The sequence below is a fragment of the Pan paniscus genome, chromosome 8 (genome assembly GCF_029289425.2).
Source record: "Pan paniscus chromosome 8, NHGRI_mPanPan1-v2.0_pri, whole genome shotgun sequence".
Lineage (NCBI taxonomy): Eukaryota > Metazoa > Chordata > Mammalia > Primates > Hominidae > Pan > Pan paniscus.
Genome location: NC_073257.2, coordinates 35,689,626 through 35,704,628, shown reverse-complemented (window position 1 = coordinate 35,704,628; position 15,003 = coordinate 35,689,626). Strand labels below are relative to the sequence as shown.

At 42.4% G+C, this 15,003-nt stretch overlaps 1 protein-coding gene across 6 annotated transcripts in view; it reads right to left on the bottom strand.

The window, feature by feature from the left end:
• ARMC3 (armadillo repeat containing 3) overlaps positions 1 to 15,003 on the bottom strand; it is a 193,436-nt gene that overhangs the window by 16,668 nt on the left and 161,765 nt on the right. For 3 of the 6 annotated variants that reach the window (XM_055092481.3, XM_003821394.5, XM_055092483.2), the window contains one exon: positions 14,705 to 14,800. In XM_055092481.3, coding sequence (XP_054948456.1) covers positions 14,705 to 14,800 — 96 coding nt within the window. Of the gene's footprint in view, positions 1 to 14,704; positions 14,822 to 15,003 lie in introns of all 6 variants that reach the window. The other 3 variants (XM_003821393.5, XM_055092482.2, XM_008974847.4) reach the window with 1 other exon arrangement.

Genomic DNA, 15,003 nt, shown 5'->3' with positions numbered 1-15,003 from the left:
TTTAATGGATTGTTGAAGCACATTCATGATGACTGCTTTAAAATCCAGATCAGATAATTCCAACAACTGATTTATCTTCATGTTGGCATTAATTGATTGTCATTTCTCATTGGTATTGTGATTTTCTTGGTTCCTGATATGATAGGTCTTTTGTGGGTCATAATCTGGATATGTTGTCTATTATATTGGGAAACTCTGGCTCTATTTATTTATTTTAGCAAGTAGTCTCCCTGGAGTTCTGCAGAGAGGTCCTGGACTACTTTTGTAGGCAGTGATTCCAATGACACGTTAATTTTCAGAGACTTTCAGTGAGTGTACGTGTTTTTCTGCTTGGTTTAACTAGGCTGCTGGGACTCCCACTGGTCCCTCCTGGTGTTATCTGAAGGAATACGAGGGGTTTCCCCGTTCTGGGACTCTCTGTGAAGGATAGGTATTTCAGGGCTGCAAGGACCCAGAGGCTTCCCTAGGCAGGGGCTTGTTGTGGCTGGTTTCCCCCAGCCTGTGTAAGATGGATAGGACCCTTCTGGCAAGATGTCTCCCTACTATCATCCCCCACTCCATGTCTCTTGGTGAGAGAAGGTAGCCTCAATGCCATGGGGACAAAGGAGTGCCCTGTACCAAGGTACTTATTGTGCTTAGGTCCCTCTTGCAGGTTCCACCCACCTGCCCAGTGTTTCTCAGTGGGAGAGGGAGACTCAGGCTTACTGGGACAAAGCGGATTCCCAGGCTGGCCACATCCTGGTCTGAGCAGGTCCCTTCTGGCCACTCCAGTATCTCTGGGTGGGAGAAGCAAGTCTCAGCCCCCCAGGTATACTTGCTGTGTCTAGGTCCCTCTTGCTACTCCTGCCCAGCTGCCTTGATATCTCTTGGCAGGTCTAGGGGTAGAAGGGGGAAAAGGGAACTTGTCTCTGGCTGTCAGAAGAGGCATTTGCTTACCCTAGATTCCTAGTGTTAGTGGGGCTCCAGTCAACCCCCTTGTCATTGGCACTGAGTTTGCCTAGTGTTGTCAAATGACTACTGGTTGCTTTCTGTTGCTAGGCTGGGGGGCCTTCTGTTAGATGAGGGAACATAAGATGCCCTGCTGCTGTGTTTTCCCCCAAGTCATAGGGTCCCCAGCCAGTTCACCTTCTTCTTGCCTCCTTTGGAGTTCTCCTTTGTTTGCCTCTTGCATTATTTCCAGGGTTAATAGTTCTATTTAGCAGGGAGGAGCATAGAAAAACTAGTCTGTGCCAACTTGATCTGCAGGAAGTCATCAAGTGATTTTTGACGAAGGTACAAAGATAATTCAAGAGAGAAAAATGTTGCGTTTCATCAAATGTACCTGGAAAAATTAGGCATTCATATGCAAAGTAAATTTCAACATAAGCCTCACATTGTATGTAAAAATTAACTCAAAATTAATGCTAGCCCTAAATAGAAAACCTAAAAGCATTGAATATTTTGAAGAAAACAAAGGAGGAAATCTTCTTGATCTAGGGTTAGCCTATTATGTATGTAAACACTCTATAGATATAAATGTAAATATACATATTTTTTCAAGGCATTCACCAAGAAGCAGGGAGTTTTTAGACATGACACCAAAAGCACAATCTATAAAAGAAAATTTTGACAAATTTGACTTCATCAAAATTAAAAACTTTTGCTCTGAGAAAGATACTGCTAAGGGAATAAAAAGACAAGGTACAGAGTGGAAGAAAATATTTGCAAGCCACATGGTCAACAGAAGACTCATATATAAGACAAAGAATGCTCACGACTGAACAGTAAAAAAACAAACAGCTTCTGCACAGCAAAAGAAACTATCAACAGAGTAAACAGGCAACCTACAGAACGGGGAAAAGTATTCACAAACTATGTATCCAACAAAGGTCTACAAATATCCAGAATATATACAGAACTTAAACAATTCAACAAGCAAAAAATGAATGACCCCATTAAAAATGGGCAAAGGACATGAACAGACACTTCTTAAAAGAAGACATACATGCAGCCAACAAATATATGAAAAAATCTGCAACATCACTAATCATTTCAGAAATACAAATCAAAACCATAATGAGAATACCGTCTCACACCAGTTAGAATGGCTATTACTAAAAAACTAAAAAATAAAAATTAACAGATGTTGGCAAGGTTGTGGAGAAAAAGGAACGTTCATTCACTGTTGGTGGGATTGTAAATTAGTTCAGCCACTGTGGAAACAAGTTTGGAGATTTCAAAGAACTTAAAACAGAACTACCATTTGACCCAGCCATCCCATTACTGGGTGTACACCCAAAGGAAAATAAATCATTGTACCAAAAAGACACATGTACTCCTATATTCATTGCAGCACTATTCACAATAGCAAATACACGGAATCTACCTAGATGTCCATCAACAGTGGACTTGATTTTTTAAAATGTCATATGTATACACCATAGAATACGATACAGCCATAAAAAAGAATAAAATCATGTCCTTTCCAGCAGCGTGGATGCAGCTGGAGGTCATTATCCTAAGTGAATTAATGCAGGAACAGAAAACCAAATACCACATGTTCTCAGTTATAAGTGGAAGCTAAACATTGCATACACATGGACATAAAGATGAGAATAACAGACACTAGGGCACTGGGGGCTACCAGGTGGGGGAGGTTGAGAGGTGGGGAAGGGTTGAAAACCTACCTGTTGGTATTGGGCTCACTACCTGGGTGACAGGATCATTCATATACTAAATCTCAGCAACACACAATTTACCCACGTAGCAAACCTGCACCTGTACCCTCTGAACCTAAAATTAAAGTTGAGAAAAAGCAAAAACAAAAGCCCAATTTAAAAAATGGAGAAAATACTTGAACAGATACTTCACCAAAGAGGATATAAAGATGGCAAATAAGCACATGAAAAAATGTTAACAGCATTAGCTATTAGGGAAATGCAAATTAAGATCATGATGAGATATCACTATTTACATATTAGAATGGATAAATAAATACTAACAATCCCAAGTGCCAGCAAGGATGTGGAGCACCTGGAGCTCTCATACATTGCCAGTGAGAAAGCAAAATGCTATTGCTGTTCTGGAAAAGTTTGCTAGTATCTTATAAAGTTAAACATACAGTTACCATATGACCCAGAAATCCCACTCCCAGGTATTTACCCTAGAGAAATTAAAACTGGCTGTGTATGGTGGTTCACACCTGTAATCCCAGCACTTTGGGAGTCCAAGGCGAGTGGATCACTTGAGGTCAGGAGTTCGAGACCAGCCTGGCCATCATTTAGTAGAAACCATCATCCATCTCTACTAAAAATACAAAATTAGCTGGGTGTGGTGGCACATGCCTGTAATCCCAGCGACTCGGGAGGCTAAAGCAGGAGAATTGCCTGAACTGGGAGGCGGAGGTTGCAGTGAGCCAAGATCATGCTACTGCACTCCAGCCTGGGCAACAGAGCGAGACTCTGCCTCAAAAAAACAAAACAAAAAACAAAACAAAACAAAACAAAAACTTACATTCACACACACACATGAATGTTTATAACAGCTCTGTTCATAATCAACAAAAACTGGAAACAACTCAAATGTCCTTTAACAGGTGAGTGGACATATACTGTGGTATATCCACACAGTGAAATAATACTCCAAAATAAACTGCTGATACACAAAACAATTCAGAAGAATCTCAAAGGCATTACACTGAGTGGAAAGGCCAGTCTCAAACGTTACACACTGTATGATCCTATTCATGTGGCATTCTCAAAAAGACTAACAGGCATGGCTGCATGGTGATGGCTTGCGCATGTCATCCCAGCACTTTGGGAGGCAGAGGCAGGCGAATTGCTTGAGCTCAGGAGCTCCAGACCAGCCTGGGCAACATGGCAAAACCTTACAAAAATTAGCTGGGTGTGGTGGTGCATACCTGTAGTCCCAGCTACTCGGGAGGCTGAGGTGGGAGGATCACTTGAGTCCAGGAGGTTGAAGTTGCAGTGAGTGGAGGTTGCAGTGAACCAAGATCACACCACTGCACTCCAGCCTGGACTACAAAGTGAGACCCTGTCTCTAAAAAAAACAAAACAAAGCAAAACAGAAAAACAACAGTAACAGAGAACCAATAGAAAATACCAGGGGTTAGGATTATCTGGGGTGATGGAACTGTTTTGTATCCTGATTGTGATGATGGTTATACAAATCTCCACTTTTGTTAAAATTCATAGAATTGTATACAGACATCAATTTTAAAATAAATCTTGCTGTGTATTCACTTTATATTTACATGAGAGTTATGATTTTACTTTTACACAAATTGTATTCTAACACCATAGATGGAATGTCTGTCTTTACTCACTTTCTGCATCTCACCCTAGGGGATGCTGGCGTGACCTGATGACCTGCACCCCACTTTTTACTCTGCACCAAACACCCCTAAACAGCTTGACACAAACTTGAACATTTTCAGTAGCAAAGGAGACGATCATCATTTCGTTAAAATACTTCTGAGCTGGTAAATAATGGCTTATCTGTCATTTGTGCCTTGGCAAGGCTTACTTTCTCTACTTTCCACTGCTAGCTGAGAGCCCACATTGGGAGAACCAGCAGTGAGGCTGGACAGCCGTCTGGGAGGCAGTGGGGAGGATGTCCACAGCCACTCACTAGAGCAGCTTTGCAAGGAACTCACGGAAATCTAAAAGGGAAGATGCAGGGGTCAGGGGAACCACAGCCTCCTCACTTCACAGCTGTGCCAGGATGCAGCCTATCCTCTTCCAGTTTTTGGCTTTAGCTGTTTTTCCTTAAAAATTACCAAGGTGCGGCCAGGCATGGTGGCTCACGCCTGTAATCCTACCACTTTGGGAGGCCAAGGCGGGTGGATCACGAGGTCAGAAGATCGAGACCATCCTGGCTAACGTGGTGAAACCCTGTCTCTACTAAAAATACAAAAAATTAGCCGGGTGTGGTGGCAGGCACCTGTAGTCCCAGCTACTCGGGAGGCTGAGGCAGGAGAATGGCTTGAACCTGGGAGGCAGAGCTTGCAGTGAGCAGAGATTGAGCCGCAGCACTCCAGCCTGGGTGACAGTGCGAGACTCCGTCTCAAAAAAAAAAAAAAAAAAAAATTACTAAGGTGCAAGTCTAATAAATGATACCATTATAGATGCCTTTTTGGTTTTGAAGCACACAGGCCCTCAGCTGAGCCACAGTCACACAGAGACAGATCAAGAGGCACCATCTATGGCCAAACATGACTTTGGGCAGAAGGTCTAAAAATGAACAAAATGAGAACCTAAGTTTCCAGGACTCCAGACAGTTTGGTTACTCCAGCGTGGGCTGGGAGGCTGTTCTACAACCCCAGCCGTGACCACAGACCTGCTTCCCTGCCCAAGGACTTTAGCTCTTTTGCGTGATGAGAGAAGTCTCCAGAACAGGCCAGGTGGGACTTTGAGTAGGTGGAGTTCCAAGGATCACAATGCTGTTTCTAATACCTGACTTGCAGTCAACACTGCTGCTAGTTCATTTCCATTTTACCAGTAGAATTTTGTCAATTAACCAGTGATATGCAAATAAATGCTTCTGTTTATTATTAAAAAGAATTGTTGCCTTATCTAAATATCTACCACACTGCTCTCCGTGACATTAGCCTGCTTTCTGAGGGCAGATTTTCTTACACACCTTGTTCATTATAATAGGATCTGACAATATTAAGATTAAACAGTAGCTTTGATTGCAGCTTTTATTTTGTTACCTTCTTGAGAACAAGGAACTTAAAACAACAAATGTGTCAGAGGGTCAAGAAATCAAGAAAATGGGGCTAGGCCAGACCAGGCAGGTGAATTACCTGTTTTGTTTTGTTTTGTTTTGTTTTGTTTTGTTTTGTTTTTTGAGACGAAGTCTCGCTCTGTTACCCAGGCTGGAATGCAGTAGTGCGATCTTGGCTCACTGCAACCTCTGTCTCCCAGCCTCAAGCTGATTCTCCTGCTTCAGCCTCCCAGGTAGCTGGGATTACCAGCATTCCCCACCATACCCAGCTAATTTTTGTATTTTTAGTAGAGACAGGGTTTTAGCATGTTGGTCAGACTGGTCTCAAACTCCTGACCTCAAGTGATCCGCCCATCTCGGCCTCCCAAAGTGTTGGGATTACAGGTGTGAGCCACCATGCCCAGTCAATCACTTGTTATATACTCATGCATATTGAGCGTCTGTTACACTAGCAGTAAATTAGGGGGTTTGGGAATTATTTAACTTTAAGTATTACTTGAAGCACAAGGTGGGAGGGAAGAATTGACTGAGATCCAGATGAATTTTCTTTTTATTTTGAAGAAAAGAATAGAAAAATAATCCTGTCAACTGCTATTTGAGAATTACAAAGCTCTATATTAGTTTTAACAAGTACAAAAAGTTTCATACTTTCTAACTAAATATTATATTTGCTGCAGCTAAGTAAAGGAGAGAGGTTAATCATGTATCATTGAATGCACCCACCATGCATTCTAATAAAATATCTAAGCAAAAGTTAGTATTTCCCAGAGAGATCATCTTAACCCCTTTCTCTTATTTGTAAAAAAAAATAATAATAAATTGGACATTGTCACATACATAGTTAAGATTTTAGTAAATTAGAAACCAATACTAGGAAGGTCAATTAGAAGTGCAGGAAGCACAGATAGGTTCACCTGTTTTCTAAAATTGCAAGGTGGTGGTGTAAGATTGGAGAGCTCAGTTCCAAAAGTCAGTCCAATACTTAGTCACTGAATAGAGTGACTATTCAGAGTTACCTACAAAACAGAGGCAGGAGTGTGTCTCACAGAGCGTGCTGCCTGATGTAAGAACAAGGAGTCATTTGGCATGAAGGAGAAAATATCTGGTACACCTCCAGGAAATGCAATCTTATGAATGATTAAAAAGAGAGAATTTCCGGTAACTCCTGAACTGTAGTTTGTTATTGCTATAAATAGAAGCATTTCTTTTGGACTTCTTTCCCATGAAGTCTGCCAGGTTATATTAATAAGGGCTTCAGTACTTAAATAAATTTCATTTCATGCATATGGAAATAAACACTTGGAAATTATAAAATTAACTCCGGTAAAATTAATTCTCAGAGCATCAGTTTTTGGTTAAAGACAGCAGAACTTTTACCTCTCCTGCAGAAACTTTAGCAAAACTACCTCAGGAAACAGGGATTTACTGTGGGATCCAAAGCTCTAAGGTTATTTTTCTACATTCATAGTGGATGAAAAGGAGAGCAGGTAAACATATAGAATATTTGGCTGGCTCTAAATCGCTTATTGACATTTTCAAAGTTTAATCCCTTGCTCCTTTTTGATACCATCGACTATTGAAATACATAATTTTAGGACAAGGCTGGTGGGAGAAATACAGGTCATGAACCCAGCCCTCTTGGGGTTTCAATTTAAGCAAGAAGATTTTGTTATGTGGAAAATAATCACAATACCAGGCAGCATTCAATAAATTCCACATGAGTGATAAAGATGTGAAAGTCTCCAGGAGTTCAATGTTGAAAGAAATGTATTCACCCAATTTATTCCAAAAGGATGAGAACAAGGCATTGTTCAAAGTAGAGATAGGATTTGTTCTGGGTAGTGTCTGATTGTGTGAGTGTGTGTGAGTGTGTATATTTCTTTGTTGTCTGTCTTCTCACTAGGATGTAAGTTCTATGAAGGCAAAGGTTTTTGCTTACTGCTGTATCTCCAGCACTGGAACAATTCCAGGCACATAGAAGGCGCTCAATAAGTATTTGTTGAATGAATGAATTGTAGAAAAGAAGGTAAGAAGGTGTTTACATGTGACTAAGAGACAATATCTGTTTCTGAACGACTTTAGTAGTCAAGATTTGGGGGAGGAAGCAACAACAGTTTAAGTTATGGGTAAAAAGAGGGTAGTGGGAAATTATTTTAAAAACAAAAATGTTTTAGGAAATCATTATCCTGTAGATCAAGATTGTCTGAGTGACAGAAGTATTAAAGCATTTGCTATAAATATCTAAAAGGCTCTAGACATGATCAGCGTGGAAAGAGGATATGAAAAAAGAGACAGAAAAACAACTAACTTTTAAATGTGTGTAATAAACTCATGTTCAGTCAAGTGAACATTCATGAAAACTGGTCTGAATACAAAAGAACAGTGTAGACAGAACTTACCACACATTTCACAAACAGATCTAGTGAATGCTATTTTTAAATGTTTACATTCAAATGTCCTCTATAAGGAAAAGCTTTAGAAGAAATGTTAGATATGTTGGTTTCGGTGAAGACTAAGGAAGGAGGAGAGTGGATAACCAGGGAACGAATTAATCACGTGTCCTATGAGTGTTTTGCCATTAAGGGGAGTACAACTAAAGCCTTCGAAACCAAAAGTAATATGGTGCCTGGTCACCCAGGAGACAGAGATTCAAATTTACGTGCTGCATGGTAATGATATTCATCAGGAAAAAGAAATCCATACTTTCCCTTTCTCTTCTCCATATTAGAACACTTCACATGTAATTGATCTTACTTCTTTCCCATCTCTTCTCTCCTCTCCCTTTCAAAAATGTAGCACTCCATGGTTCTCGATGTCTCATTATTCTTTGTCAGTATCTCTCACTTTTTTAATTTATTTTTTTCTTTATGATCTCCTTTTAAATTTTTTTTTAACTTTTATTTTAAGTTCAGGGGTATATATGCAGGTTTGTTACATAGGCAATTTGTGTCATGGGTTTTTTTTTTTTTTTGTACAGATTATCTCATCACTCAGGTATTGAGCCTAGTACCCATTCATTATTTTTCGTAATCCTCTCCCTCCTCCACCCTCCACCCTCCAGTAGGCCCCAGTGTGTGTTGTTGTTCCCCTCTATGGGTCCATGTGCTCTCATCATTTAGCTCCCACTTATAAGTGAGAACATACAGTATTTGGTTTTCTGTTCCTACATCAGTTTGCTAAGGATAATGACTTCCAGCTCCATCCATGTCTCTGCAAAGAACATGATCTCACTCTTTTTTGTGGCTGCATAATATTCCGTGGTGTATATGTACCATATTTTATTTATCCAGTCGATCATTGATGGGCATTTAGGTTGATCCCATGTCTTTGCTATTGTCACACTCTTTTTAACATAAAATATTCCCAATGGCTTATCAGATGAATGCAGTTAAAATATTTTATTCTATTTCCAGGAGTCCAAAGTTTTAATAGTCATAAGACAAGAAGGGTTGACCAAAAGATAGGCAACAGGACAACAGGGCTATGGCTAATCTACCCCTCAATGGACCAAAGGCTAAGAAGGCAAGAGAGAAGGGACACACATTGAGCCCCTAAGTGTGCTAGGTGATGGTCAGGCACTTTCCTGACACCATCTCTCCTCTTACAGCAGCTCTTTGAGGCAGGGATCATCATTTTCATTTACAGTTCAGAAGACCAAGGCCCAGTTGTGTCTGAATCCAAAGTCTCTGTGTTCTCCCTCATGCCAACAATCCTCTTAAATCCTAGGAGTGCTTCAGGGTTTATCTTGAAGTGGGGAGTGAGCTCTCAGAATGTGCAGAGGAAGAGGGAGAGTGAAGACAGTACAAAGAAGGAATAATTATTCTCATTTGTTTATATTTGTTCTCCCTGGACATACTGTAAAGGAGTCAAACATCTGTTCCTTTCAACAAACAGCATTCAATAATTAAAGTAATTTTTAATATTATTAATAAATAAATAATTTGTTACTGCCTGTGATGAGCCTGATACTATTCTAGGCTCTATGGATATAAAGATAAAAAAAAAAGCATGGTCCCAGATCTCAAACAGCTCATTGTTCAGTAAGAAAGACAAATAAATCAACACAAATCAGTGCAGGCTATGGAAGAGATAGAATGCATTCACAAAGGAGTTTCAGTTTCATGGGATGACTAAGGGCTGTGTTCTGGAGATCTAATGTACAGCATGGAGACATTATATTATATTTAATAACACTGTATTGTACACATGAAATTTGCTAAGAGAGTAGATCTTCAATGTTCTCACCACGAAACTACAAAAAATGAAAGAGAACTCTGAGGTGACAGAAGTGTTAATTAACTTAATCATGGTAAACATTTCACAATATACACAGATATCAAAACATCATGTTTAAATGTACATAATAATTCATTTGTCAATTAAGGCTCGATAAAGTGAGAAAAAACTATAGCTAAATAATTAAAAACCCAAATTCACAAAAAAATAGGCACAAAATAAATGTTTATTCTGGTGTGATCAGAGAAGGCTTCACAAAAACAAAGCTGTAAAGAAAATAAAGAATGAATAGGAACTTGCCACAAAACAAGCAAGGCTATTCCAGGGTGGGCCATGCTTGGAGTATGGGCTTCAGCTATAAGATGAGAGGGAACTTTGTTTTAGGCAGAGTCATATGATCTGACTTTCATTTAAAAAGGTGTGTAGTGGCTGGCCATGGTGGTTCACGCCTGTAATCCCAGCATTTTGGGAGGCCGAGGCGGGCGGATCACGTGAGGCCAGGAGTTTGAGACCACTCTGGCCAGCATGGCAAAACCCCGTCTCTAATAAAAATAAAAATAAAAATTAGCTGGGCATGATGGCACGCATCTGTAATCCCAGCTACTCGGGAGGCTGAGGCCCGAGAATTGCGTGAACCTGGGAGGCGGAAGTTGCAATGAGCCAGGATCACACCATTGCACTCCAGCCTGGTGATAGAGTGAGACTCTATCTCAAAAAAAAAAAAAAAAAAGGTGGGGGCTAGCACCTCTGGGGGCACATGCATGGAGGACGGGTTTATGGAGGGCTATGCGAAAGTGGGAGGATTTACAGTACGATAAGGAGGTTGATGTGATTGACATATAACATAAAGGCCTGAACTAGGGAAGTAAAAGTGAAAATGAAGGGAAGAAATAGATGTAGGAGAGTTAAGACATAGAGTGGATAGGACTGTCTTGGTCATTCCATATTGGGGATAAATGAGAAGGACTTCAAGATGGTTCCTAGGCATGGGTGATTGTATGGGAATATGGTTAACATGAACAAGCACAGGGAAGAGAGGGGGAGGGAGCTTGGGAGCTGCGGTGAACAATGAGTTCGGGTTGGAACATATTGAACTTAAGGTGCCTTCAGAGTGACAGGGCAGAATACTCCACCAGGCAACTGGACACACAGGTCTGGACTCAAGAGAAGGGTCTCAGCTTTGGAGTGGGAGCTAAAAGTATGGAGAGTAGGAACAGGAGTACTACTCCTGGAGAACATTGATATTTACGGTATTGCAAAGGATGAGAAGATAGCACCAAGGGCCAAAAAAGAAGGGATTTATCTATAGAACAAAGCGACATGGATCTAGTGAGATCAAGATGTGAGTGTTTCACAGTTATGGAAAATATCAGTGTCAAATATCACAATAAAGCAAACTATAGCTGTGTGAAGATCAGCAGCTTGATCAGCAGCTTGTGTACTCATTTGAATACACAAAATGAGTTCCCACCCAGAAGGATTGCCCAAAAAATTTAGGATTAAGAACCACATTGAGCTGTAAGAAAAATAAGATAATTGTAAAAAGCCAAGAAGAGCAGAAGAACCAAAGATGAAAGCTGATGTGTTCATTCGTCTGGGTGAGGACCAGAGGGAAAGGTGCACTTTGATTGAGGGACTATATGTACAATAAAGTCCTGTGGCTGCTCATCAGTCAAGTGGCCTGTCCCTAGCAAGGGAGCAGAAGGCTGAGTCTTTCCCAGGGCCATAGCTGGGTGGACTAAAGGGGAACACTTGTCTCAGAGGCAGCTGACATTCTGGATGGCCTGTGAAAATAAGATTGCATCTCCTGAAAATGCACGAAGAGACAGAGAGAGATTGTATTTGATTGCTGCCAGGCTTTTGAACTGGAAGGCTGTTTTGGAATTGGGGCCAGATTTGGTCCCTTAGCAAACCAAGGTCACATGCAAGCTACAGTTAGAGGAGAGGCCGTAAAAAAAAAGCAAGCAAGGAAGCAAGTGCAAGTAAATTACCATGCAGGTGGAGGGAGAAAGAGAGAGGGGAAGAGAGATGGGCAGGCCCTGCGGTTGTCACCTGTCCCATTGAGGACCCTCTGCATCCCTGCACTGAATTCCTTTATATCCTTGTATGGTTGGAATGGGTTTTGGCTCCTCGAAACTTTTTAGTACAACAATAATAATAGCAACAGAAACTGACATTGGTTGAGTGTTTACCATGTGCCAGGCACCGCGCTAAGCATTTCACACGTAGTAACTTACTTGAGGCTTACAATAGCACTATGAAAATGGTTCTATTTTTATTTCAGTTTTACAGATGAGGAAACAGAGACAAAGAGAAGGTAACCCATTTGCTCCAGATGCATCATTTATAAGTGTGGAACTTGTCAGAAATAACCTTTTCCTGCCAAAGTTTGGATTTCTGTTCTTTTGAATAAATGTGAATGCCTATGAGTGCCAGCCAGGCACTACGCTAAATACAGGAGATGAAAATAAATTATTCGAATTAGAACATTCCTTGTTCTTGAGGAGCTTTTAGTCCAGTAGGGAGAGGCTCAGAGAGGCCAAAGGGTAGGGCAGAGCAAAACAAAGAAAAGAGAAGGACAAGGAATGGAATGGAAAGGAAAGGGAAGGAGAGAGGAGGGAAGGGAAGGAGAGAGGAGAAAAGGGAAGGAGAGAAGAGGGAAGGGAAGAACAGGGAAGGGAAGGGAAAGGAAGGGTAGGAGAGGGGAGGGAAAGGAAGGAAGGGGGAGGGAAGGGTAGGAGAGGGGAGGGAAAGGAAGGAAGGGGGAGGGAAGGGAAGAAGAGGGGAGGGAAGGGAAGGAGTGGGAGGGGAAGGGAAGGAGTGGGAGGGAAAGGGAAGGAGAGGAGAGGCAAGGGAAGGAGCAGGGAGAGAGAGGAAAGGAGAGGAGAGGGAAGGGAAAGAGAGGGGAGGGAAGAGAAGGAGTGGGGAGGGGGAGGGAAAGGGAAGGAAAGGGGAGGGAAAGGAAAGAGGGGGGAGGGAAAGGAAGGAAGGGGGAGGGAAAGGAAGGAGAGGAGAGGAGAGGAAAGGGAAGGAGAGAGAAGATGGTAGGTCAGGGAATGGGAAGGAAGGGAGAGAGAAGGGAAGGGAAGGGAAAGAGAGGGGAGAGAAGGGAAGGGAAGAGAAGAGAAGAACAGGGAAGGGAAGGGAGACAGGAGAGATGGGAAGGGAAGGAGAGGGGAGGGAAAGGAAGGAGAGAGGAGGGAAAGGAAGGAGAGGGGAGGGAAGGGAAGGGGTGGGAGGGAAAGGGAAGGAGAGGAGAGGGAAGGGAAAGAGAGGGGAAGGAAGGGAAGGAAAGGGGAGGGAAAGGGAAGGAGAGACAAGAGGGTAGGTCAGGGAATGGGAAGGAAGGGGAGAGAGAAGGGAAGGGAAGGGGAAAGAGAGGGGAGGGAAGGGAAGAGAACAGGGAAGGGAAGAGAAGAACAGGGATGGGAAGTGAGAGAGGAGGGAAGGGAAGGACAAAGAAGCGGAGGGAAGGGAAGGAGAGGGAAGCTGGAGAGAAGGGAAGAGAAGGGGAGGGAGGGAAGGGAAGGACAGGGAAGGGGAGGAGAGAGCAAGCAGAAGCTATGGGACTGGAAACACAGGAACAGATGAGAAGCAGTGATGAGAATATTGAGCAACAGAGACTCTAACAACAGAGAAGAAAGCCAGAGCAGAAAATAAAGCAGTCTGAGGAGGAGGGCAAACCACTGCGTATGCCTTGGGAGACTTGGGGCCCAGCCTCCTTGGAAAGCAGGGGTCTGGTATCTTTTCCCCACAGCCTCCAATGCCACTGTGGCCCTTACAGGCTTAAGTCTACCATAACTCAATACAGTTTTTCAAAGAATCCAGGAAAGTTCTCACAGAAGAAGTATGTTTTAAAAATATGTAAACATGTGGGGCCGAGCAGGGTGGCTCATGCCTGTAATCCCAGCACTTTGGGAGGCCAAGGCAGGCAGATCACGAGGTCAGGAGTTTGAGACCAGCCTGGCCAACACGGTGAAACCCCATCTCTAGTAAAAATACAAAAATTAGCCGAGCATGGTGGTGCACACCTGTAATCCTAGCTACTTAGGAGGTTGAAGCAGGAGAATTGCTTGAACCAGGGAGGCAGAGGTTGCAGTGAGCCAAGATGGGAGATGGTGCCACTCCACTCCAGCCTGGGCGACAGAGCGAGACTCTGCCTCAGAAAACAAAACAAAACAAAACACAGACCTCAAAACGACATTATAATTGTCCCAACCAAGTAAGAGCATTGCCCTATTTGCCTCTCCTCCTCCTCGTTCCTTCTCCCATGGAGGGTCAGAGATGGTGAGGGAGGTGGGGAGGGCCGTGGAAGCAAAAGTGGGGCGGGAGGAGAGAGCGTGGGACCACACATCTGGGTGTGGGGTTCCCCACCTGCAAAAGTCAGCAGCGGGAGGCAGAGACCCTCACACCAAGTTGGTTACCCAGGGTTGGGCTTTCAAAGGACTGATTAGAGACTGCTGTCCCTGTTGCCAAGTTTTAATTAAAGCGACTGTAGGACCCTGTTGTTCCTACAAGTGATCCAAGTGACCGGAGTTTTTGGCCAGAGCCAGAAGACAATTCTCTCCGGGTAAGTTTTAAAGAGATGGTAAGAGACAAAAATCAAGTTTCTTTTAAATTTCATCTCATGAGTCTTGCCTGGTTCAACACCCTGATGTCAGAAGAAAGGTTCCTACTGAAGAGCCACCCCTCCCTTCCACCAGCCTGGCTGGGTAATGAGGAACTCAGGGCACTTTCTTACCTCCATCCTTTTTCTTTGGTGGCGCTTTTGCTGAGAACAGTATTTCGTCCAGAAGCTGGCTCTGACTTGTCTTCTATGGGAGATCCAAATCCAGCACTAAAATGATAACTATTTTTTCTTGTCATTTGAAAAAAAACCACAACCAATTTCAATCATATGGAAAACAACAATACATTACATTTGCATTTAGAGCTTACAAGGCATTTTTACTTCATTATACAATTTTTACTTCATTATATAACTTGATTCCTTTCCCCATGATGAAGCCAGGGACCCGGTGTTATTTCATCCACAGCTAA